At 38.8% G+C, this 27,587-nt stretch overlaps 1 protein-coding gene across 1 annotated transcript; it reads right to left on the reverse strand.

The window, feature by feature from the left end:
• Window positions 1–683: 683 nt before the first annotated feature.
• Window positions 684–27,395, reverse strand: si:dkey-225n22.4 (collagen alpha-1(XXI) chain). Its single transcript, XM_061266236.1, has 30 exons — window positions 27,256–27,395; window positions 25,411–25,535; window positions 25,196–25,332; window positions 24,988–25,107; window positions 24,635–24,751; window positions 24,275–24,461; window positions 24,049–24,214; window positions 23,762–23,984; window positions 22,662–22,835; window positions 22,427–22,504; window positions 22,314–22,325; window positions 22,001–22,090; window positions 21,887–21,931; window positions 21,644–21,688; window positions 21,476–21,520; window positions 21,361–21,396; window positions 20,898–20,951; window positions 16,428–16,463; window positions 15,587–15,622; window positions 15,464–15,508; window positions 13,069–13,122; window positions 12,634–12,705; window positions 12,309–12,344; window positions 11,082–11,126; window positions 7,332–7,364; window positions 6,533–6,688; window positions 6,315–6,369; window positions 4,534–4,728; window positions 3,733–3,810; window positions 684–3,385 (listed from the first exon to the last, which is right to left on the reverse strand). Exons 2-30 carry the CDS (start codon window positions 25,490–25,492, stop codon window positions 3,198–3,200), a joined length of 2,640 nt encoding a protein of 879 aa, XP_061122220.1. The 5' UTR covers window positions 25,493–25,535; window positions 27,256–27,395; the 3' UTR covers window positions 684–3,197.
• Between the last annotated feature and the right edge of the window lie 192 nt (window positions 27,396–27,587).

The raw sequence follows: 27,587 nt of genomic DNA on the forward strand, positions 1-27,587 counted from the left end.
TGTACACCTTAGTGTGACACGATGAACCTGGTTTGTAAACAACCGCACGCATAAATCACTTCCGTGGTAATAAATCAAAGTCTGGGGATTATGCATATTCATCACAGAGACACATTGCACTCAAATGCCCCAAAAAAAAGGTACTTCTCATGTGCTAGAATAAGATTCAATTAAAAGTGCTACGATTGGCAAACATCTTAATCTCTCTTGATACATTGCAATATGGGGTTTTCAAACCTTATCCACACCTGTTGCATTTTGTTTCCTTGAACCTATTTTCTGTTATTTCAAAAGGCTGAATAAGGAACAGTGCCGGAGATGCTGAACAATGTGAAGGTGACCTTCAGTTTTGTTTGAAAATGTACCCATTGAGTGTGTTCATCTCTGGCAGCATGGATACTGTGCTCATTTATCCTTGCACACTGGAGTCTTTTGTCTGGCAACCTAATTACATCCTTGGTGAAACCCATTATATCAACCCCAAACTGTCGACTCATTACAAATGGCAAGGAACTGACTCAAAGATTTTGGCTCCATAGTATTTGCAGTTTACCTGATTGTATTGTAAATATATTGTCGCCATGAATAAGGACAAGAAAATAGAAGGGTTAAAAAGACTTTAAAGTGACGCGTGTTAGTCTTCAGTGTTTGTGTGCAACGTTTTCTTAGGTTGTGAAATAATATAAGATGAGCAACAATATTTATTGTCATATAAAACACATTTGTAAAGCCAAAACAACAACAAAATGCAATAGCGTCCAAAAATCAACAAACATTTATTTACTAATATGAAGATAAATAATGCCCAACAAAATAGAAATGACAATTTCTCTTTTCAGGATATATTACAAATACATTTATGGCTTTGTGACACTACTCCAAAGTGATAAACAACTACAAAGGCTATTCATAAATCATTGCACTACCAGGATTGGAGGACAAAAGAAAAAACAATACAAATTTAAAGCAAAGTTTGAGATTTAGTCAATATAACCATTATCGTTTTCAAACTCCGGCACAGTGTACAAGAAATGCGGGGGGTGAAAGCACCCAGCTACAGGAGAAACTGTGAAAACTTTTTTCATTGTTGTTGAGCTTATTCTACTAATATAACGGTTTACAATAAGACCATTCAAAGGGTTCTCCAACTGCCATAATCTATATCCAATTTGCAAAAATAGGATGGTTGGCATGGACAAACATGATTTTTTATTTTTTATTTCACCTGCTGTGGTTCCGTTTGAAAATCTCAACCATTATTTGCACTCGTTCATACAACAAGTCATTCATGTGCTGTGAAAACCTATGACAGAGTTTGCTATTCTTTGGGGACTTGCCAACTCTGACAAGTCGAAATGTACCGTATGAAAGTGGAAAAACATCATTTAAAAATCGGCTTCCTGATGCGCAAAGCCCGTCGAGAGGAGCTTGTTAGTTTTGTTATCCCACAAGGTATTTTTGATGGTTCCAAATGACATTTTTTTTGCTGACGTTTGTGCCAAAACTCTTTTCTGTGGAAACATAGAGGGAAACCTATTGTTGCAAGGCAACTAAATTTAATCTGCAGCTAAATGTGGGGTGATAGAATTTCATTTGGAGCCAAAATCATCCCACTCCTTGCAAATGCATCGTTTTGCTGCCTCCGTCTTCTTTTTGTCTGGAGACGCTCATATGAATGCTAAATGCATCTACCTGCATCCGACTGAAATAGCTGCTGTTTGTCTCGACACGCTGTAAAGTTTATCCGAGAGACCTTGGAAGCAGCACATAATTCTGATCTAAACAGCTTTGAGTCCCTGGAAAATAATGAAACAAAACTAATCTGCACAAATCATCGGGCTCTAGCAACGATGCTACGTTGCCAATGACTGCCGCTGTAAATCGCCAATTCACACTGCAGGACGTAACAACAAATAAAAAACTGATTGAAATTGGGTACCGTATTTTCCGCCCTATAAGGTGCACCTAAAAACCTAAATTTTTCTCAAAAACCAACAGTGCGCCTTATAGCCCGGTGCGCCTTATATATGGACCAAATTCCTAAATTTAAACTGGCCCAAAGCATTGTGTCATAAAATCAATCATAAGTGGCCCGCTGAAGACTATGAATCATGACTTAAAAAGACTATGGATCATTATTTTATGATTATAAAGTAATTTGTTTCCGTCTGAAGTTGAAATAAAAAAGATAAAATGGAGAATGATTTGATTTGGATTAAAAATCTGACATGATGCATTAATGGTGCGCCTTATAGTCCGGTGCGCCTTATATAAGGATAAAGTTTTAAAATGGGCCATTCATTGAAGGTGCGCCTTATAGTACGGTGCGCCTTATAGGCCGGAAAATACGGTACACCTTTTGCTAGGATTCATTGACTCTCCTCTACTGTACTGTAACTGCCAACCAGATACAAGGAGATGGAGGCAAAGTACTACTTTTGTCTAAATGGAGCTCCTCAGCTCACGAGTACTACAAAGTCAGTGAATTTTTCACTGTGATAGTATTGGAGGATTCGAAATACACAACGTAGAGCAGCACCAATAGAGTTGCACTGATTAGTTTACTTCTATAGATGAACAAATATTAAACTTGAATAGGCATTTTATATATATATACATTATTCTCAGCAGGTAACAGGCCTCTATTTAAAATATCATAAAAAAAATACATGCCTAGATCCTATAATGTAGGTGAGGTAAATTAGAGATTTTAAAAATTCTTCGAGAAATGCAAATCCAGTCAGTATTACTAAGCGGGTCAATATAAATATAAATAACAGGATTCTTAGTAGCCTGTTTGTCACAGTGGCTGATTTACAATTAGCACCAGCTTTTGTGTTTAGGATAAAGAGGGTGATAGACCTGCGCCAGACAAGATAACAACTACAATGTGATGAAAGGATCTCCTTTGGTGCTACTCTGTTTTTCTGGCCCTTGAAACTAATAAACGCGACAAAATTGAAAAGTACAATTTATATCCCAGAATACAAAGAGTTGACCATGAATTGTGTAAGGATGAATCACCCGTTTCAGTATGACTCAACATATGAGGATATTTCTGCCTCCAGTGTTGCTGTTCTGCACACAACGTGCTTGTGCAGGAGTCACATGTGAATCGGCGATACAATAAATGGCCTCTGGATACATGTGGGTGTTAAAGCCACTTGCACTTGTGTCCCTCGCTGTTTTGTACGCCATCAGATATTTGGTCCTTTGCTGTAATGTTCCCTCAGGTTGTAGGTCTGATAGCACATGGATAAGTCACATATCCCCGGTGTCCCTGGATTACCCCTTTTACCGGGATCTCCAGGGGGTCCTGGTTTCCCAGGAATTCCCTCGTTGCCTGGCTGTCCGACTCCATCAAATCCACGAGGACCTCGAGCCCCTTGAGTTAAAACAATGGCAAGAACAAAAAGAATAGAAACACAAATTGGGTTTAATGCATAATTGAAGGAGCATAAAAAATAATATTTAATTTGACTAACGGAAAACCGCCAATAATGTTCGCCAAATAATGTTATGTAAGTGTTCACAAAAAGCATCTACCCACATATTTGTTTAAAACGGAACATCCTTGATGCATTTCCGTTAAAAGTGCACTAATGCTTTGATCAGAGCTCACATGTCAAAAAACTGCTTAGGTGCTAAAACATTTGCAACACTAGAAAATTCAGTCATGGCTGCAGGCCACTAAAGTATACTTAAGAATTCTATGGTTCTCTTTTTACATACCTAGCTGTCCGGGTGGTCCTGGGCGTCCCTGGTGACCCTCTCCTTTGCTCCCCTTGAACCCTCTTGGTCCTATGTCACCTGTGAACATACCATGTCGACTTCAAAAATCACGTCAAAAGTCACCGTGAGTTAGACACTTTCATGTTCATCTTGCATACTGTTCAATTTCAGTCACACAATATGCTATTGCTGAATTTTAACGACTCCCCAAAAAGTCTTTAAAATCACTCAGAAAGGTAAAAAAAAAAAATGTCCATGTTCAAATGTCAAAGTAAAATACGGCATAATTCTTCCCAATTTGTATCTATTTTTTCATATTTGATTATTTTTGTGTCATTTTTCTTAATCAACGTCACGGTTATCCACGATGACAAAATAAGATTTTTTTAATAGCTGTCTTCCCTTAAACTAACAAGGTGTAATCATATTCAACAGTGAGATGTTATAGTTGGGCATCTTCCACAGATGATTAGCCACTTGAAGGGTGATAAATCAAAAGCGGCTCATTCAGTTTGCGTTTGCACGCAGTATTTATTTTAGTTTGCTCTGCTGACTTTTACTGGTGTTCAACTTGTTTAATAAGCTTGTTTTACGGGGTACATTGAGCATCAACACATCCAATTTGTTAACTCTTGGCACTCTTTTTGATTTTAATCGGTGTTGAAAGCCGCCGTAAATATTCCCGCATTGTTGTTTTTGCGAAGAGGTGTAAATACTACAGTACTATTGTGTACTTGCAGTGAGGATGAATTTGGCAATACTGTACGTCAGAGCCTAAAGGAGTCGTTCCGCAGTCCTTACCTTTGAGTCCAGGAGGACCTTGCAATCCAGGAGTCCCTGGATATCCCACAGAGCCAGTTCTGCCAGGATAACCTGGTATTCCCATGGATCCTTTCGGTCCCGGGGCACCTGTCTCACCAGGTGGTCCCTTCATAGTATAGCAGGATTCACATCTTTCTGATCTATCCACGGACTGGAGAAGTGCTGGGAGTTGAGCTAAAGGGCACAGCCGGATATTACTGATTTGCTCAATAGCGAAGGGCACAGGATGCATGTTGCGAATACAAAGAAGCCAAATCAAATAATATTTTTTTTAAAAATAATCGCTTTGAAACCGGCAACAACAAAAATGACAAGCCTTTAGAAACATCACCAAAGCCAGAACCAGTTAACTGATATTATTTATCATTCTCTTAAACTCTACTTGAATAAGAAGCCAATCACAATCCTTTTTACCATTCAGCCATAGCTAATTATGCCTTGCATCTTTCCCCTCATGGGTCTGCTGATGTTGGCTATCCACTTCCTATTGCTCAAGTGAAACGGGGCGGGGAAAGATAATGATCTGCAGAGCTAAGGTAAACCACCTTGAAGGATAAGAATCTTTATTGCTGACATAACCGCCGGAACAACCTCTTGAGTCAAGATTCGTAAGGTGTGAATGGATGAACAAGAGTAGAAAACGCCATGTACAATATTCACAAGTATGTTGTAAATGTTAAAGCGTAGGATCACCATGGCAACCTGCATACAAACAACAGGTGCACACTCCAATTCTCCATGACCGATCCATCCTCAGGTTTCCTCACCATGCTTCCTTCTTGTCTCACTACTTCTTTCCATTCATTCCAATTAATCGTATCTGCCGAGTCTTTACCTGCCGTTTCGGAATAGCTTGTACTGAATCACACGTCCATGCCACCAACATTAGATCAATAATCACTTATGAAGCAACCGACTGTTTGAAAATCCATACGGCATTATAAAAGGCATTAGTGACGGAAGGTTATTCATCATTGACTTTCAGAAAGTCAATTACCGTAATTTTCGGACTATATGTCGTGTTTTTTTTCATAGTTTGGGTGGGGGTGCGACTTATACTCAGGAGCGACTTATATACATATATGTTTTTTTTCACTTTTTTGGGCATTTTATGGCTGGTGGGACTTATACTCCGGTGTGATTCATAGTCCGAAATTTACGGTATATATTTTTTTCTTTTAGTCGAAAATCTGCACTCAAATGTAAACTTTTAAAAGATATTACAACCAATTTTTTGATGTACTTATAACCCAACCCACACCCTCTAAAATGATTCATTTTCTGAATCATCAATCTTTGGCTTGCTGGAATTTTGATGAACTAGAATTCCACCAGTCCATTTTGTTCATGGCCAAAATGATTTTCTAAGAGCTGCATCATGGCGAATTACAAATATGCCCTTGAAGAGCTGTGAGAAGGATATCATACCACATCAATCAATCATATTAATAATATGTTTCCTTGCCACAGTTGCTACATTATTCATGTCATGTCTATGATATCAATGTCAGTCTTAAAGCCCAATATTATGTAACTTATAAATGGGTTAACTTCTTGCTCAAATCTCTTGACAAGTGGGCACGCTTTGAGTCCAAACAATTAGAATGTTGCATCCTATTCATACTTTCAGCAGTCATAGCAAATGCACAATCATTTTTATTTTTTTGAAATACAGGTTCCAATTCAGATATTGCTGGAATGTTGTATTGATGGATTTGAATGTGTGAAAATCCTTTTCAGACATTAAAACCGTTACTTACCGCGTAGAACATCGGTGCAGAGCTTTACAAGATGCTCATCTGATGGTGACTTGCCCTGAAAAAAAACAGAACCAATTTTTCAAACAAACTATAGGTTCAAAAGAAGGTCTTAATCTTAATCCAGCCTTGACATTTGAAACGTAATCCTAAACTTGACTTTATCCATATCGTGGCAGGAATCTCCTTTTACTGACACAAAAATGAGCACAATCACTCACTGGCTTTCCAGGAAATCCAGGCTGACCCGGTTGACCGGGCAGCCCATCCAGGCCGGGAGATCCCCTTGGACCAACAGCGCCCATGTGACCGTTGTGGCCCATGTCCCCTTTCTTTCCTTCAATCCCCCTGGGGCCTTCATCACCTTTCAATCCTTTCTGAAGGAGGACAGATGAGAAAATATCTTACATTATAGAACCATTTTTTTTGCAGCAATTGGAAAAAATGTTAAAAATTTGCAGCCTTTATATTCCTCAACGTGCCTTTGTAGGGTGAATCAATACTCCGATACCAGCCTACCCAATACAAAATTAGCAATATCTTTTTCTTCAACAAACCTAGGAACTAACTAAATCAGGCTCCGTTCAGGTTTCAACTGAACATCTAATTTCACCATTCCCACTTCAATTGCTGTTTAACGACCTAACTACCTACCAAATGGCTTTTTTCTCCTTCCGTAATGCGGTTGCATAATCATAAAAAAAAAAAAGCCTGCAGCAATTACTTGTTCGTGATGTGTGTTTTATACATCATCAACAAATGACAACTGCGGGACGCTGCAGCCCCGTACATTCACAATACTGCTGACAGTACGGTTTGCTGTTTCAAATGTGTACGGCTTTGGAAAGAATCCTTTTGTGATGTATATTTTTGCCCGAGGGGAGGGGTTAGATTCCCCCAGGCCTAAAGGTATTGGCTCTGTAAGTCTTCCAAAGACGCTGCGTGCAAGCTTGTCAGGGCCCCTCACAGAATAAGAGAGAATGGATTATATCTAATACGGCAAAGTCTAATTTGACATACCTCTCCTTGCTTTCCCCTGGGTCCCACTTGGCCCTGATGTAAGAAAGAAAAGGGAGCAGAAGAGGGTGGGGATAAAAAAGAAGAGGAAGAAACATTAGAAATGAGTGCTTCCATATCAAAAGCTGAGACGGAGTGTCAGAGGAGCGATGCTCGCAGCTTCGCATTGGTGATGCAGAGCTGCTACTCTTTCTTTTTTTTTTCCAGGCCCCCGTCAAAGCCTTTGGCTTACACAACGTTTTAGATTGCTTATTCCAATGCAATCTCAAACACTCCTTTTGTACTCGCTGTAACGTAATGAAAAATGCATTTGTGAATCTTTTATTCCTTTGAAAACAGCATCTGCCGCTAACACCGATTGTGTAAGGCTGTTTTGCGGAATTAAACACTTTAACGTGTATCTGACACTCGAGGAGTGTTCCATTTCCCCGTGAAAATACCTTATTTTTTAATGAATCCTTTCTGATGGTAGTGTCATGTTTCACAAATGATTGTTGCCTATATTGAGGTCCTTTTCATTCTTAAGGATGGGTAGAAAAACATAATTTGGATTAGCTCTGATATTGCTAGCGGAAATAATATCACATTGCAAGTTTTTCTAAACAGGCCTCTTGGCGAGTCATTTTATCCATCCAAGTGCTCAAGGAAGAAAATAAGATTGGTCTGTTCAAAGTATTTAAACATGTGTCTTTTGAGATTACTTTTTAGATTAGATGTTTAATGAACCAATATAGTTTGGTAGCAAACACTGAGGCGAGTTCAGTTCAGTTCAGTTGCCGTATTGTCCTGAATATAATTTCCAGCGCAATGCTTTTCGTCTCCCTGCTGGATAATAAAAATAACAGGTGATACTGGCTCCTAATAACTAAAAGGAGGTAAAGTTAGGGCAAAGAAAAAAAAAAGTCAATACGGATACACAGAAGCAAAAAAAAATATCTGTCTGATGAAACCTTGTTTGCCATGATAGCCGATATGCATATGGGTTTTAATCATGTTAATTATTGCTATAATTATTCTACTTGAATGGTCTCAAATTTCCAATCTAATCAACCTTTTTACACAACAATGCTATTATGTGTTGACAATAACGGCTGTGCACTGAAGTGAGTGCGATTAGAGCAAAACACATTTGCGAGCCTGACAGGTTCCAAACAGGTGAATCCAAAAAACAGGCTTTTAATCACCTACTGCTGAGTCATATTTTCTCATAATATATTTTTCAGTAGACAACACGAAAAGAAAAAATCTGTAATGTAGTCAGTTTGTCTATCAGTGTCAATTTACCGTGCCCTCAAATAACTCAACACACACAGCTGGTTTACACACCGCTGGCAAGAAAAGTGAGCAAACCCCAAACTGAAAATGTCCAAATAGTGCCCAAAGTGTCAATATTTTTTGTGGCCCTCATGGGCACAGAGTTCAACAGAGCTTCACAGGTAGCATCTGAAATCCTTCTCCAACCGTCCATGTCGACACAACTGGTGAATTTTAGAGACCTTGTGTGGCCTCCGTGTTTGTGTCAGGATAGGTCAATGAATGCTTAAACAGCAAGGAGAGAAGGCAAAAAATCTATCAAACAAAAAAAACTACCGTAATTTTCGGACTATAAGTCGCACCGGAGTATAAGTCGCACCAGCCATAAAATGCCCAAAAAAGTGAAAAAAAACATGTATATAAGTCGCTCCTGAGTATAAGTCGCCCCCCCCACCCAAACTATGAAAAAAAACGCAACTTATAGTCCGAAAATTACGGTAAGTAGAAGCCGGGTGGGTGATTAGTGTGAATTGAGCTGTAACTGGAATTCTGAACTGTGGGAGCGCTTGAAATATTGGTGCGAAGCTGCAAATGCGACACAAGCTAGGGAGGTGCTGACTCGGGAAGTTGCAAAGAGACACGAGGTATATATACGTCAAGCTCGGACATAGTTGTGATACATTTTTAACATTTCCTGCGGAGTTGAGGCTCTTTTATTAAGTTGTGTCAAGAAGCAGCATAGGTGATGTGGGAACAGGCGCTTTCCCTGCTGACTGAGGAGTTAACGGGCCAAGGAAAGGTTGCTGACAAAATCCTTTGACATTTTCCTTTTCCAATTCCAATATGGATGTTGTTACCTTAGAAAACTTGCCTTTTGTTCTAAAAATATTTACTAGACTCTTTGTGTTCTTCTAGATGGAACTCTTTTTCTCTCTGAAATTCCTCTCTAGAGTTTTATTCAGCCAAATAAATCAACGTTTTTAGTTTTCCTTCCATCACTGAGTTTTTGTACGTGTAGCGAATGTTGGTATTTTGTCAGGGTTGCTAAAAGGTTGCAAATAGTTGCAAACAGTTTATCATGTCGCAAAAAAAAACAACATTTTGAACATGTTTAAAATGTGACAAGTTGGCAATCATTAAAACATGCAACATTCAAGGAAACCATAAACCTTCTGTACTCAGTATTCAAGTACAATTGAAACAACTCCATTTGAAAAAAATTGAAATAATGACCAGCCGTGATCAAAACCAGGATATTTAACGACTATTCGGTGAAATAAATTGCTCTCAAAATACTGAACAAATACCACAACATCTACTCCGTTGCTCTAAAAATGAATTATTCATAAAAGCCTGTTATATTCTTTGCAGCCTAGAAGAAAAGATGTTTGTTTTCTTACTGTTAGACGAGGCACTATTGAGCCGTACTTATTCTACCCCGTAGGAATTAGGAAGTCTTTTGGAAGACAAATCGTCACGCACATTTCAACTGTGACACATTTGTGATTCACTGCTGATATGTTTCGCTTTGGGAGTTTGCCGCTGGATGGGAGGGGCTGAGCTGGCTTTAGAGAATCCACATTTAACCTCCACACTGAAAAATATAATTGCTTTACATTTCTCAAGTGTCACCAGCTAGATTACACAACTATATCTCCGTGCCATACAAGCTACGGCAGCGAAAACACACGTGTGCACACACACACAGACACTATGATTGGATTCATTGTCTAATCCCTCTCGGGGGATGTGAAAATCAATACGAGCGTAATCAATACTTGGACTCTGTCTCAAATGGAACTTATTCAGTGTCATTAAGAAAATAATGAAATACAAATATTGCCTTGGTACTTGGAAATTGTAGATCACACAGACATGTGTTTCATCATATCTTGACAGGTTATTGCTAGTGACGGCTTGCGTAAACATGTTTTGAGATTCTGCTGGATTCTCACTCATCACTCCAAGCTGTTTTAAGGGAAAACATCTTTGGAATATTTTATACAGTTTTATGGCCTTTTTTTTTTTTTTTAAATCCCTGTGATTCAGGATTGTCACACATAAGAGGAGTTGGGAGTAATGTGCCATGCTCAAAGGCATGTCATCAATGGTTTGGGAATTGCAGTCCAATTCCCATAATACTGCTCACACTTGTTTTGTGTTTGTTCTTTTTTATATATTTTTTTTATTTCAACACTTTGAGCAGAGTATAGAAAATAAAAATAAACTATGATTTGGGTTCAGCGCGGATACGGTTACTGCTTGGACTGGCTTTAGGTAGAAATATGAGCCCCAAGCTACATTAAAAGGCTGTAACTCTTAAATAAGGTCTTGAAGCGTGGACATTGTTCTTCTAGAGGATTTGCTTCATCCCTTGTGTAGACACTTGTTCTCCATAAAGTCATTAAGATTCACATAAACACCCATTTTTGTCCCTCTGCAGCAGCTACAGAAACATTAGCGCCCCTAGTGGAAGTAGAAGAATACGCCCATACTTACAGGTATGGCAGGAATTCCTGGCTCGCCTTCTCTGCCTGGATCCCCCTGCAAGGAGACATAGCACAATTAGGGGAAAGTTTGTCTGTTTGTTTACAGCCTACGTGTCTTGTGTGTTTGTGTAGAAGAGACACAATGTATGCAACAACCGACGGAAGTGTGTGTGTGTGTGCGTAAAAAAAAAAATAGACAGAGAGATGAGAAAAGGTCACGCTTACCTCAAGCAACCAATAAGAGAAACCCACAGAGAGAGGGGATAGCAACTAGCTTGCAATGACCTTTAACAAACTTGACTCTATCATGTATGTGACTTATAAAAGACACATCTGCAAGCTCTGATACTCACAACTCGCTTCCCTTCCATTCCCAATGGGCCATCACACTCTTTGCCATTTGTGTGTATAGTGTGCAGCAAGCAACTATTTATTGCATGCTTTGATTACTTTAAAAATGACACTATATTCATTCCAGCAAAAAAAAAAAGAATTGCAACAGGCGATTCATGTCATGGACATAAATGGAATAGGAAAATTTGGCATTAGACTAATTTTAAGTCCATTAGGCTGGTTCACTGTCCTGTTGTCATGGCTTTGATGTGATACTTTTATGGAGGCTCCATAAATATTGTCCATTGAGAGCTGGTCAAAAGCAAAGGCAAAAGATCTCAACTGCCTCCCAGTGGATGGCTGCGGTACAAATACACCCCCCCCCCCTCCTCCCTCCATACACACACACTTGGCAGATAGAAAATTTGACACATTTTAACATCCAAGTACTTGTTGAATTAGAGGAGGGTTTCTGTTTTGCTATGTATTATCACAAGTGTGCATTTTTCAAAAATATTCCTCCACAAAAGGGGAAAAAAGTAATTGTTCACCGCAGCCGTCGATAAAATTCTTGTTCTGGAGAAACGTATTGGTTTCTCTTTTGACAAGCGCTGCCGGTAAAACCGAGAAGAACTCTAAAAGCAGTGTTGCGTAACTGTCATTGTCACTTTCCAAACTATTAAAAACTTGGCAGAGTCTGTTTCCAAATGATGCATGACAGTATTGCTGGAATATTTTGGATTTTGTCGGCCTTTTGAGGTAGCAATTAGGGAAATTCAAGACTATCCTCACCCATATTTGAATAATTCAGTCAAAATTATTAATAGTGCACAATTTTAGGACTTTATCACACAATATATGTAAAGTGTGTTGCTGAGGAAATACTTAACAAGAAATATTGTACCTTATTTCCTTTTGGGCCAGGCTTTCCATTTTCTCCCTACAGAAAATATTTATGTTAACACCGAGAACAATACAAAGAAAACATATAAAGTAAGGAAAGTAAATCAGAATAATCAATGGTGCCTTTGGCGCAGTGCATAGTGGGGACATTAAGCCGCATCTATGTCATTAAAGTAAAAAGAATAATATGCTCATGCGTGGAAAATAAAACTATGTAGATTTCCCTGCAGCAAACTAATAAATTATTCACCACGTTTGAAATTGAAGACAGTCTTTTACTTAAGGCTCATACATTTTTCTTCATGTGTATTGTTCGGGACTCTTACCCAATGACCTTTGTACCCTGGATGCCCTGGGGCACCTGGCAATCCTGGAAAACCTGGCTCCCCTGTTGAGCCCTGGAAAAGTGAAAGATAGAGGCAGAGCCATTTCAAAGATCTGGATTATTCTTCCCATGATTTTGCATTTCGTAATGGCGTTTAAAACTATTCATGTTAGGTCAATTGAAAGCTCAGAACTGAAGGTGAACATGAGTTGTTTATTTTATGTGCCTTATGACTGACAACTTCTCCATGGTGACCCTAGAATTAATTTCCATCTTAAAGATTTACGATTACGGCTTCTAGGTCATAAAAAAAAAGTTTGGAAAGGGATCACAAGAATCATTCCAAACCCTGACTGGGTTGCGTAGACTTTTCTTTTTTATATACAGAAGGTCAGATCTTAACAATGGAAGCAACAACATAATCTCATCAACTCACCTTCTGCCCTGGTGAACCGAGACAAGTATTACCCCTCGAATCACCGCAGTTCCCCTAGAAGAAAACACACATGGCATTTTTTTTTAGATGAACACTGTAGCATACAAACTTTTTCATATCTCAGTGCAGTTGCGGAAAGTTACAACTTTCTCTATTTAGGCAGAAATAATTTGTGAACGAAATGAAGCTATTTTGTAAATCAATGTTCCGAACAATCATTTGTTGTTTTGCTTTGTTTTTCTTAGATGGCTGCCAATAACTGGAATCAGAAAAAAAAAAAAAAAAAGTGGATTTTACAACAACATAATAATGAAAAGTAAACAGAGATTGTATTTCTTTCAATAGCTTTTGGAATCCCTCCAAGTATGACATCATTTGATAAGAATGACCCAAAAAGTCATTGTAAACTCGCTCAAAACTCATCTACTCGCTGAATTAGAAGTGTTGCGAAGCATTCAGCAAATATGCCGGGATGATTGAATTGTGAAATGATCAATTTTGTGAAAACAAACGATCGGCTTTTTTCAAAACTCCTCCTCCACTGCATCCTCCATCTCTCTGCTGCATTGTGTATACACATTGGGAAAAGCATTATGCATTCCAAGGTCATGGACATATGAGCATGTCAATGCGCCTCCTGCTTGAATTATTATGACGCACCCAGAACCCCTAAAATATTTTAACAGTACAGATCTGATGCTTTAAAAAAAACAAAAAAAAACAATCACACTGTCAATAGTGCGTGTTTGAATTCAAAAAGCAAACAGAATAGCAATTTTCCCATTATCATTCAGACTGACAATTTGATTTTCACACTAGTTTACTCGAACCGTGCAAAAGGAAGTTTTCTCCACAAGAACGTCAAGTGATTACGGAGGGGGGGGGGGGGGGGGGGGGGATAATGGATGGCTGAGAATAGCCAATCGGCCTGGGAGTTCCATTAGCATAATAACTAATTATGACGTTCAACACACAGTCTCTGGACCCATCTTGGCCCATCTCTGCAGACAGTCCTCAGGGATCCTGGTATTGAGGGGAGATATTGGAAAGGAAAAGGGAGAAAGAGAGCCATGCCAGAGGGAGGAGGGGGTGAGAGAGTGAAGGGATGAGAGGAAAGAGAGAGTTGGATGAAAGAGACACTGTGCTTTGGGCTGAATGTGACAGAGTGCATGACGGCTTCGTCAGGAGGCACTGGGGGAGAAATGAGATGGCTCGGGTCCACACACGCACACGTACGCTGCATTTGCATTCTGGCTAAGACACCCACATATTGCAAAAGCAAGTAAACATAATGCGGTGCTGAAGCCCACGATTTAATTCTTTTTAAATTATTTTTTAATTCCATTTTTCATTTGTTCATCAGACATTGTCAATTATCTTTTCTTTTTTTTAAATAATTATTCCAGCCAAAAACTTCTAACCTCTAAGGCACTCCACCCACGCTCCCCCAAACTTGAATAACAACTTTGTGTCTGTAGACAAAAAAAAAAAAAAATTATAACTGCGTGTGTGATGATTGACTCCCATGGGGGGGATACCAAGTTGCTGATAATAGCGGGGGAAGTCTGATGACAGTGTAATCATAGAATTTAGACTTTAGGGATGAAAATATGTTAATCGTAGCAGAGCTACACATCTGATGCGACAAACAAAACTATAATTACTCAACTCCACATTGCAGATTTGTCTATAAACTTATTCAGCAGCTCTAACAATAGCTAGGCCTTCCAGAGTCCATGAGACCTCTTACGCCGTCAGACATCTTTTATGACGTAGTCTGTTGGGCAGCAGCATCGCAACTGCAAACAAAAGCGGGATTAACAAATGGAGTGGCGCGCCAGCTCTGTCCTGGATCAACCTCTGGACACAGTGGAGGTTGTTTTTTTTCCTAAAGGAGAATGGCGGCCAAGCTCTCATCTCATGCAGCAGTGTCAGAAAGATGCAAGGATGGTCCAGTAATTAAACACTCCTCCTAATTCTTCCATTCAGCCACGCTTAAATGTTATCATCATTAAATAAAGCTAATCCCTTTGAATATTTCCAGAAGTCTCCATTGTTCTGCCCTCAATATATGTCGCCATCACAAGGGGGCAGCAAAGCTAAGGACACACACACTGCACAAAAACAGAGGCAATATACACAACACACAAAATTGTCACCAGCAACTCACTGTCACATTTGTCAAAGTCGCATCGAGCTTGTATTCATATTCATATTAATATCGAAACCCTTCACCCGCGACAGTAGCAACATACTGAAGTGCCGGCATGAGCTTGTAAAAGTTTTTCCTTCTATAAATATGACTAAGGAATCACGATGAAAAACTCATCTGTTTTTTTTTTTTCAACAATCTATAAACCTTCAAATAAAAGTCAAATTTTAAAGTGGAACCTACCGGTGGTCCTTGTGTGCCTGGTGGTCCTGGGTATCCCCTCTCTCCCTACAAAAGACACAAATGACAGATGTATTTTTATTTATTATCATCATTATGCCAAGATGCATTCAGGTTTGATGTTACCTGAGGTCCTGGTGGGCCTACTTCTCCTGGAGTTCCCTGAATTGATGTCAGAGAAACATGTTACATCATTTTCAAGCCCTTATTAGTGTTAAATACATAAACACAAATATTGCATTTAAATGTGTGTCGGTCTGGTTAGATGTTTTCTTCAGCTAAGTCCACACACAAAAAAATGTCCATGTATTAGAATGTGACTAAACCACATTCATATGCAGTCAAACCTTTAGCGGAGGTCAAATTAAGTTTACCTGTAAAGGTTATGGTGCATATTAAGTTCATCTGGTATATCCTTAACTGAGTGGATGCTTGCCACTGAGTTGGACTCATAAGACTCCTTGCCCTTACCTTCTGCAATGGAGACCAGAATAGACCAAATCTAATGGACAGCTTTCAGGAGTCTCAATTAAGTGTTAGGAAAATGCTCAATACTTTCGGTGATTTGAAAAAAGAAAGGGTCGGACTAAATACGTATTGCCTTTTTTTAAACTCACACATCAAAGCGGAAGATAAAAAAAAAAAAAAAAAAAAATGAAATTGGAAGGGGATTTGGATTTGTGGCTTGAGCATTTCTGTCATTTTCGATAACAATAAAGTGAAAGAGGAAACTCTGACTTTAAAAACCTCAATGTCAATGTACTTTTAAAATAACTCCTAAATTCCACAAAACACTTTTTTAAAGATGTTTTACAGCGTCAGTTCTGGAGAACCTCACTCTGCATTTTTCATTATGTATGTAAATATAATTTAATATATATATATATATATAATTAAATATCATTTTAATTTATTATTGAATAGTTAAATCCCTGAGTATAATGCAATATGAAATAGCTGTACTCACCGGGGCTCCTTGAACTCCAACAGCACCAGGATCTCCCTGAGGACATGACACACGTGTCAATGCTTTACAAGATTCCAATGTGCTCCCTGAATAATGTGCGCCGATTATCTAGATTTTGTCACGTAATCCTGTCAACACTGCTGAAAAGACGATAAGATTAGAAGGAGTCATCAAACACATCCTGAGAACAGACAAGAGAGGGTCGTTTAGAATTAAATGGAGACTTCCTGTTGCTGCTGTTACACCATTTTGAAGAAAAAAAAAAAAAGCCATATATTTGCTTCCCCGCAGCTAATTCATGCTACCTCACTGAAAATGCTAACGATGGACTGCAGAGTTGAATAATTAATGAATATTTAGTTGTGAGTTTATGGGGAGCCTTGTGGCTAGCGGAACAACAAACTAACACATGTTGTACCGCAACACAGCATATAATTACTGTAAAAGTTGCAAGCAGCCTCGAGTCACAAAATTCTACTGCCCCGTTTTGCTCGCCGACCTTTTGGTACTTTTATGTTGTTTGTTGAACAGCAGCAAGGATATAATTACTGACTTGCAAGGGAATTTGTTCCAGTGTGCTACACTGGCAAAGAACATGTCAAAGAGGCTTTTAGGTTCATTTCAGATTCAGACTATCACTTTTTAGAAATTTAAGACAAGGTTTGCTGAGCCATCAACATTGCATAGGCGAATAAGCATTCATAGTCATATTGGACAATTTTCAAAAACCTCACATGTACTATGTTTTGGGAATATGGGCGGAAGATGGAATAACCAGAGGAGGGGAAAAAAATGAATCCAATGGAAAATGTACAATAAATCCGTTCATGGCGCTTGCCTAGTCCCTGTCGACTTGCATGCCACTCAAAATATAACGTTGCTTCATTTGCCAAGTCGCACACACGTTCAGATATTAAAAACAACATTTGAGCCCATCCACTCTACTGTGTTTACTGAACTTTGGTAAACAATTAAGTTGTCTTTCCAACGGGTTTACAAGCTTAGGTAAATGGAAAAATAAATCCACGGTAATGCCGCATCAGATTAAAATCTTTAGAGGGTGCAACATTAAATGGTATATTCATAAACAAAAATCAGATGTTTCCACCTCTTGGGACTTGCAGTGGCATCGTCAGGGACTTGTTCATTGTCAAAGTGCACAGCCCATATGACATATCATTTTTTCCCTCCTCAAAGCACGTGTTCATAATTATAGAGTGAAAAGGGGTGTGTTAAGTAAGAGCAAATATACAAGTGGAGTGATTCTGCCCTAAAATATGCTCTTTACATTGACTGTATATTGCTACAGCTGGAAAGACACATTCACACATTGAAGGTTAACTACAGTACACTTTGCAAACTATAAATATCTTGTTCTCTCCTGCTTTATTCTATCACTGTCCTTTTTGCTAATATAGTAATAAATTAAATAGTAATAAATGACAAAGACCAGACCCAGAACCTAAAACTGATGGGGAAAAAAAAGAATGCCATATGACTAGAATGTTTTGCTGCACTGCCACCTACTGTCTTGTGCTAATAATGCCTAGCTATATCTTCTAAAGTGCCAATTAATAGCATATCCTTTGGTTTCCGTTTTAGTATGCAAGGGTCAGTATGTTGGCCTCATGAGTTTTACCAACGACCTTCATTATCCATGTAAGTAATTGCTCCACTCATTCGACTATGGAACCGCAATTAAGTATATTTTCTCTTGATCATTTGAAGAATATTGGGTCTCTGCTAATGTTTGCACTCTCCTACTATTAGTATTATTGGTTTGTCCTTTGGGAGCTATACAATGGCTTTTTATTACCAAGCCATCCCCGGTTCTACTATTGGGGTGAGTTGTCCTGAAAGTTATCATGTTCTTTCATCGCAAATGAATGTTCTGCAAATCTAGTCCAGGACTTGAATACTTCAATTGGATATGCAGTACAGTACTTTCATTCATTACAGGTGGAGTAATGAAAGAGGTAGCATCTCTCTTTGTAACATGGAATGTCGAAAAAAATGGATAATAACAGAGATGACATCAGGTTGCTTTACATTCCAGTGTTTGAAGGTTTACTGTGGGAAAGCGTATGATTAAATCGAATGTTTAGGATCTCACATGGTAAAGTGAAATTCAAGGCTCATTAACAGTCAATGGAGCTGTCATGAATGGGACCAGACTTTCTTTTTTTTTTTTTTTTTTTTTTACTGTTGAGTTGTTTCCTCAGGCTATGACCACACTGACTTTGTTTGATCCTACAAGGTTGACTTCTGGGTGTTCTTATAAAATCACAAATGCTATCACTCAAAACTATAAATATGATGCAAAAAAAAACTTCGAGCATGATTATTTGGAAAATCTGTATCGGATCTCAGTTCCGGAACCATGTTGTTAACTTGACATTCGCAAGCCATAATCACTGGGTTGTCATCGATAAGAGTCCAAGTGCTAGCCAGTGGATCTTTGTGGTTACATTCTTATATACTATATTTTATAGTAAAGAAGATTCTAACATCATATTATCCCCAGTAAACAACCTGGCAGATTGTTTCAGTCAACCTCGACTGCCTCTGTGAAAATTTCCTTCAGCGTGACTTGAAGATGCAACAGCTTCACTCAGTTAGTCATTTGTACTAGAAATGAACGGAGTCTTTGTTGGACTCGTGAGGTTTCCGTCTCACCTGTGGTGTATTAAAACCTAGGCGGTTCCAAAATAAATGTCAACAAAATTGTCGAGGGAAAAACGTGCACCCAAAATACTTCAAATGCGTCAAACCAATGTTGGTTTGTTCCGTTAGTTCAATGTCAGCACAGGCAAAACAGTTATAATGTAAGGTGATTAATAAAATGTACACTACCGTTCAAAGGTTTGGGGTCACAAAATTGTTTGGGTGACCCCAAACTTTTGAACGGTAGTGTAAATATTATTAAAATAAAATATTATGAATTAAATTATATATAATCTATGAATATAAGTATACATATATATTATAAGATTTTTTACACAGAAGATTATATATATAATGTATAAATAATTATCTAAATAAATATACACACTACCGTTCAAAGGTTTGGGGTCAACCAAACAATTTTGTGACCCCAAACTTTTGAACGGTAGTGTATATTTATATTTTCTACATCAATAATCCTCATTAGATTATTCATTGCCAACCAAATATGGATCTTTGACGTCTCTTTTGAAATAAAACCGCTCAAATCGCTTGGTCTGAAGACAATCACGCCGTAATTATTCAATGACACTTGAGCCAATTACAGTGCTGCTATCCCGTGTGATCTGCAGCCTGCTTCCAGTAAATTGTTAGGGTGTTTAATGTTCCCTGACATTGTTGCAGAAAGACATTTTTATCTGTTTGTTGGCGTTTGTCAAGCTGCGCTGGTCATGTCTCGAGCTGCTCCAGGCAATGAGGATTATTGTGTCCTTTTGCCACTGTACAGTACTTACACGGCTCTACTAAGCTTTTTTGGAGCGGCCATCTGTTCATTCCACTGCTTCGCTAGGCTCGAGAAACATCAAGAAATGAGTGTTTCTTGTATCTCTTGGCATTCGGGCCACAGTAAAAATACTCATTTCATCCAAGACTGAAGACGTTTAAAAAAAAAATGGGGCATAATAGAATTCACATTTTTGAGCTTTATGTTAATTCTCTTTTCTTTTCCATTCAGTGCTTCTGTACATCATTCTGCTTTTTTGCTGTAGAACACTTCCAGATTCCACAGTGGCAAACGGTTTATTATGATAGCGGGAAGAGTCCCAAATTACTGAGTAGACTTCGGCTGCAAGTTAGAGTGGTAGAAGACTCGTAGGAGTTCAGAGAGAGCTGAAAATAGTAGCGCGCGCATGTAACAAGTGGGTGTGTTCACAGATGTGTGCTCTGATTTCATCGCATTCTGTTTTCAAGTTGCACGTACTCAGCGCAGCCGTTTAGTTTCAGCGAGGGGAACTATTCCGATTGACGACATGTATATGGGTCAAACTTGTGGCCTCCTCTGGCACACTGCGACATCCTCAGCGCCATTAAATTGAGCTGGATTCAATTACCACACTGCTCTTATGCGTCTTGCATAGCAGCTGTAAAACTGACACTGTCATCACAGTGACTCTCCCATTTTTAGGGCCATTTTTTTTTTTAATCGGCAATAATTTTGACCTTCCATCATAACGACCCCAAAGTGCCTACTGATGCATGATCGTGATGAGTCCCGCTTCCACCTGGCTAGACATTCAGTGCGGGAATGTAACACGGATGCAGCCAAACACAACACCATTACCGTAATTATCTTGTTTTTGTTCTCACTTCAAATAGCACACAGTCAATACCACCAACTGTGATGTGATAGGGGGAAACACATTTGTGCACAACACACACACATCAGGATAAATCTGGTGTGGTTTTTTTTTTTCCTTGTCTGTACATATACCCTGTTTACATTTGGAGACATAATTATATCCTTACCTTTAAACCCTCCTCTCCTGGATATCCTGGTTCACCCCTCTCCCCTGGAAGACCCTGCATTAGGAAGCAGAAAGTATGTGAATATTTATGACCATTGTAATAATTTGCTTTACGTATTTGAGTTTGTGGTTTCCGATAGTTCACTTGTAAAGCAAACATCATTACTCACAAAACTCACATTAATTCATTATGAATAATCCATCTTTCGGTAATTCTCTTGTAAATTCAAACCATTTCATTTCAAATCTAATCCGATCTGGTTCTTTCTGTGGTGTGAAACAAAATAGAATTACCACTTGAGGGATTATCATAATACTCGTTAAAATCAGTATAATAAAATAAATATGACATTAAAAGTATGAGTTTTAAAATTCACCCTTAACTTCCAGCCATAGAATAATTTAGCTCTGGTTGTATGCACTTATTACATAATTCATGTTTAAACATCTTTATAAAGGATTACCTGTGGTCCTGGTAAGCCTTTTATCTCGCTGTCACTCTGGATAGAATCGAGTTTAATAGAAATGTGATTATCAGCAGTAGCCAACACTCATTCATCTGTTTCTTCAGAGCCTTACCTTCATTCCAGGAAGTCCTCTTGGTCCTGGTGAGCCGTCAGCACCCTGCAGAAATGAAATTTTATAACCTGTCATGGTCTAAAAATAAATTTAGGACCCCAAATTGACACCAGTGTGGGTTAGTTAAACAAACAATGAGCTCCCAACTTTGTGAATAACAATTTTTACCTTCTGCCCCTGTAATCCAGGAGGGCCAGGCTTCCCACTTTCACCCTGAGCGAGAAAAACAATGGAAAACAAAAATAATCATCTTTGACATATTTAGAATATTTACATTGCTAAATTAAATGAATGATCAATATTTAGTATACATGTTAACATGTATACAAATGACAGAAGTTCATTATATATTCTTTATATATATAATTGAATGTATCACAGCAGGAAGATATAAATAAATAGCGTACTCACAGGCTTACCATCAGCACCAGGTAATCCCGCCTCTCCTTTGTCCCCCTGGAACGACATTATTACAAAATCCACACATTAAATACATTTTAAAAAGCAAGATTGAAGCATTCTTACCGTGCGTCCTGGTGGGCCACGTTGCCCAGGTCCAACGACACCATTGGAGCCCTCCACTTCTGCAATTGCGGCTTTTCGATTCAGAGGACACTACGGAAGCAATGATTGACTCATTGTACAAAAATAAAGCGGGCAAACTTTTATACATATCGAGTGTGATAATTTTGGGGAAACACATCCTGCTCATTTCCTATGTTGATTTTGAAAGGTTCTTTTAGCTCAAACAGCTTTATTAATCTGGCTGAATTTAGAAGCACTGTTAAAGAGTATTACACACATTTGCGATAAGAATTCTTCAAATGATTTCACTTACCCTTTCATCATCCTGTCAACCAAAAGAGAATAAAAAAAATGAATGTTATTTTCAGAAAAAGCTTGATAGAAATGTGACTTTTGCACTAGTGTACAATCAGGTTAAAACGTTACCACATAGAAGATCTCACAAGCTGTCTCTCTCTCACTCTGAAGAGGATCACAGTACAGGCGTAATTTCTGGATTTGTATCTAACGTAAATAAAAAATCAATAAGAAATGTTTAGACTTTGGTTGACCGTCATTAAAAAGTATCATACCCGCTAACATTTGCATTATTATTGCCGATCAAATTTTGACTTTGAACTTATATTTAGTGCAGTGATTGCGAATTACAATGTGTACTTACGGGAACAGTGACATCTATTTCCCGTCTCTTTGCCACCTGTGTCTTCCCATTGATGTAAATGGGCTCCATTGGTTCGGGTATTATTTCCTGCATCCTGTGATCGTCAAGGAAAGCGGTGACCTGGCTGGGTCTCACCAGGAGTTTAAGCTGATGCCACATTCCATCAAATAGTGACTGACAAAAAGTACAAAAAAATGATTTCAATTTGAATCAATTGTGCATGAACAAGTGCGTGTCTTTTTTTTTTTTTTTCTTCAAAATGAAACAATGAACCATTTATTTTTCCAAATTATGATTTCATTAAATATTGATTTATTTATTTAATATTAAATGAATATTAATATTATTTTGAATTATTGATGTCGACAATTCTTAGAGATGTCGCTTTTCACAGCACGTATGTGACATAATAGCCGGATTACTAAATTTAGTTCCACATTACAGTGAAACACTGAATTGTGAAACAATAAATGTCAGAAACTGCATGTCAGTAAGCACCCACGCATAATAATAATAATATGCCACTACAGGATTGCGCCATGAGCCATTAATTATTTCCCTAACCATTCTTTATTAAAGCCATTAAGTGTATACGCGTGCGAGAACAGCGGCGGTATTGTTTCAGATGGGCTGAGCCTTAGCCAACATCTTCAAAGTGACAAATCACAGGCTACCACGATGTGCCACATCAAAATGAATACAAATCAAACAAGCGCAAAAAAAAAAAACATAATCGCAACCCTGTTCAGTGTGCCACGCTTCAGTCGAGGTGTGTAAGAAGTGCGTTCGGAAAAAAGAACCTGGCTACTTTCTTGACAGGATGTGTTATTATAAACTGCCATGGAAATCGAGGCACGCGTTCTAACTGCGACGCATCCACCGGCGAGTTTCCACCGGGGAAATGTAGCGGTTTCGATTCGGAAAGATTTTCTTTGAGCCCACCTTTGGCATCCTTCACATGCCGTCAAATAAATGCTTTTGTTTTGTCTGGAAGTGCTTCTACTTGTTAATAAAAAGAGGCTTTAACAGAATCGTGTTTTGAGAATATAATCTGAAAATACTTAACGTGCTTTTACGCTTGGCCGTGTGATTATACCCACCTCGAATCCTATATTGAAGACAATCTTCTGCTCCATGTTTGTCATTTTAGTGGTGGTAAATGTGACCGTTTTGTCCTTTCCGTTCAGTGTCACTGCAGCCTGGATCTTTTTGTCCTTTGATAACACCCGCCAAAGGTCAAAGTTCAGCATTTGGGCAATTCCCTTTAGACGGATGGTGGCTACAAATACGTAGGAGGGAGGAAGGCCTTCTGGGAAAATCTCTCTAGTGAAAAAAAAAAAAATTACATTTAATTACATAACACATTAATATTTTAAGAACACGTTACCTGGTGTCCTCGGTAATGTCAGTGGAAGACGTAAGAGTGAAGGCCGTCTCGGATTCCAGAGACCCGGGAATTTTCTTGGCTTTTTTCTCAATATTCATGCCCACCATTAGCTCGAAACCTTTCTCATCTCGAGATGCCACCGGTATCCTTGTGGGACACACGGATTCTAGACGATAAATAGAAATTCAGTTGGAAAGCTCAGCAAAGAAAGTAAATCGACGCTTACCTTCGCAGAGTCTCTGTTCCATGGAATCTCGAATACGATCAATGGTGGTGTAATCTTCAGCGTACAGGACATAAGTGGAAGATGGTTTGTTAGCGATGGATACGAGCTCGGAGTTTGTGATCTCGCTCCCAACCCCGACTGCAAACACTGTAATGCTTTGAGCTCGTGCCTCAATACTGGCATCCGTCTAAGGGGAAAAAAAATATTATTAGAAAGCAGGATGTGTGGTGACAAGTAAAGGGATTTAACAGTCTCGCGTTATAAATATAACATTGTTTTCATTACAGTGTGGTTTGGAATTATTGCGAGACCGAATGATAGACAGTACAAGTCGTCATTCATGCAGTGAATAATATTTACTACGTCATCTTGGGATTTGCCATCTGTGACCACAACAGCGATGCGGTTCTTGACTTGGCTGGCTCGCTTGGATGTGGCGAAAACATGGTCCACGGCAAACTTAATGGCTCTGCCAGTCTACAAAGCAGACATGTTCAATTTTAGAGCAGGTCAACACCTTGTTTCTTTAGAATTGAGATTTTCCATGCACACCGTGGCAACGGTTTAAGGAAAACTTGGGCCAGACAGAACTCCAACATGTTCCAAAACTAAATGTCCTCCCCTCTATTTACACTTATATTCATATTTCACTCAAACATTATAACTATAACAGTTGGTAGTGAGTATTTGGTTAAAAAAAATGCTGTGCCTGCCTGTGTGTTTCCTCCCATGTATGGGATGCCTCGAATGGCCTGAATGAGTTCTGCAGCACTTTGTTGTTCTCCCAGAGGGATCTCCAGACGATGAGTGTCACTGTACTGGATCACAGCCACCTGTAGTAGACACAACATGTTCAGAAAATGAAAAAAAAAACATTACATGATAGCTATAGCAATGAATCATATAGTGAAGTGGCTCTACCTGTGTATAGTGGGAGCTGATATCAAATTGACTGGTGATATTGATAAGCCATTGCTTGGCTGTTTCAAAATCAGCAACGCCAACACTCCACGAGCCATCCACAATAAAAACCAAGTCATTCACTGCTGTGCTGCAGCCTGAACATAAGACAAATTCAAAGAAACAAAACATTTATTTTAATTGAAGCAGGCATATCATTTTTAGGATCAAACTACCTGCTCGGACATCTTCTTTCTTTTGTGCAGCATCCAGCGGAATCAGCAAGACAATTATACTCCACAGTGCCCAGAGCAACATGGCGGTTTAGGAGGGCGGTTCCCCTCGGTTCGGTCCAACTTGTCTAAACCGTGATTGAAAACATGAGACTATCAAATATGCATCCAGCATACCGTACATAGCTTTATAATACACTATCATATTATTTCCTTCAATGCCATGTTAAATACTTTCCATGCATTTTTAATTTGCACCACAAGTTGTTTGTCCCGTAATTTCTGATGTAAGCTATGTTAGCGTCCATTTTCCACCAACCGTAACGCTGGGCCCGACTAAATAACAATGTCCGCACTATGCAGAGCGCTGATGGGAAACTTCAGTATAAACATAGCAGAGGGCATTGCAGAATATTGGCAGGAGTTTTGAAGAATTGGGAGGATCAGTCAGCTGAACACAAGACAGCGCTCTACCACAAAATTTTCTGTCAAAACCTCTTGGCATGTCTGATGGAATTTGCTCTTATACGATTATGGATCATTTTGTACTGAATCTGATGACCAACTGGAACTGTGTCAAAGCCGCTGTGAGACTATAGAAACTATATTATAGTGTTTGTGGATCTTTATTTTAAAAATATGCAAAGCAAAATGGCTACTGTATACTGTTCATCAAAAGTTACGATATTTGTTTAAGAATCAACCACACGCCGGGTCATCGAGTGTGGTGTGCAAACAGTCGTCAAAATGAGAGCCCAGCGTTTCTAAAAATGTCTTTTCAGGGATCCTCCAAAACGTGCCCGCCACAAATTCTCGTCTTGCGTCTTTACAAGCTCTCCTTGAGTTTCTTCTCTTCATTACATGTACACAACGGGACTAGGTGGATCCTGACGCTAAATTCCTACTGCACTGCACCAACCACATCAACCACCTCCTCTGGCTTCTGAATCACAGAACATTCCTTGTGCACAGACGCCGCTAAAACGACTTTGCTCGGTTTTGTCAACCGATTCCACAAGTTATTTAGAGAAAACAGAACAGTTTGTAGCTGTTCTGTCATTGACTGACAATGTGTAATTGGCCAAAAATCAAATAAAATAGACTCTACAATCTCTGAGTTTGAATTAGATAAGGGATGGATGGGTTGTCATGATGTCGCAGTTTTACAAGATTATAAGATTATGAGCAAAATGAAGAGTAAACACCATGTCCTCCGATCAGACCAAAAACATCACTTTGTCCTGAATTAACACAGCCTACTTTCTGTATAAATATTATCATATTGTCAAAGTATGATGATTTCAAAATTAATTTAAAAAAAAAAAATTGCATTTCATTAGGGAATATAAGCAGAAAATCTCACAGAAAAAAAAGTCTGACTTGATAAGTAGAAACACACAGAAGTACATGTAGGGAACAAATTCACAATTGCACACGTTCACACAGTAATTACGATGGAAGAGAACTTCAGACTTTCTAACTACATGTCGTTGAAATACCAAAAGACATGATGGGAAGGACTAAAACTCCTTTACCAGAAAGCGGAGAACTACACCGACCCATAATCACAGCGGGTCATGTATAAGCTGTATATTTAGCTTTTTGTCCCCGCATTGTCCCGACGGTTGGTCACTTGTAGCCAAATCAAACTCAAGTCATGGAAAAAGTACAATGAAAAGTTCCCCAAACACGCAGCGGTACAACAGATGACTCAAATCACTTTATCTTACACTGTTTCCAAATAACAAAAACTACTTTTTAGTCTGTACATCCTAAAATTAAAAGATAGCCTGAAGAGGCCACCTGCACATCAAACCCGAGTGAGAGGAAGTAATTAAACTTGCTTACCCTCTATGGAAGCACAGTCAAGAAGTGATGACAGTGCTTCAGCGTCAAATATTCACAAGGGACGAAGATGAGAAAATGAGGAGACGCAAGTCCTGAATTGGTAGTGACAGTCCTCTTTCTGGTTGGCACATGAAATGGTAGGAGTGTCAGGGCAGGCCTTTATAAATCGTGGCAGGCTTCACCACAAAATGTAGCCAGCCCCGTGCTACGTACATGTGCATGGACCACAGCTCGCATATGCTTTTGAGTTTGTGTTTTACACATCTTCTGGTGTTCATTTTGGATCAGATGATTAAAAAAAAAAAGTCATTAATTCATCACCTTTTGAATAA

This window comes from Syngnathus typhle, linkage group LG19 (assembly GCF_033458585.1).
Source record: "Syngnathus typhle isolate RoL2023-S1 ecotype Sweden linkage group LG19, RoL_Styp_1.0, whole genome shotgun sequence".
Lineage (NCBI taxonomy): Eukaryota > Metazoa > Chordata > Actinopteri > Syngnathiformes > Syngnathidae > Syngnathus > Syngnathus typhle.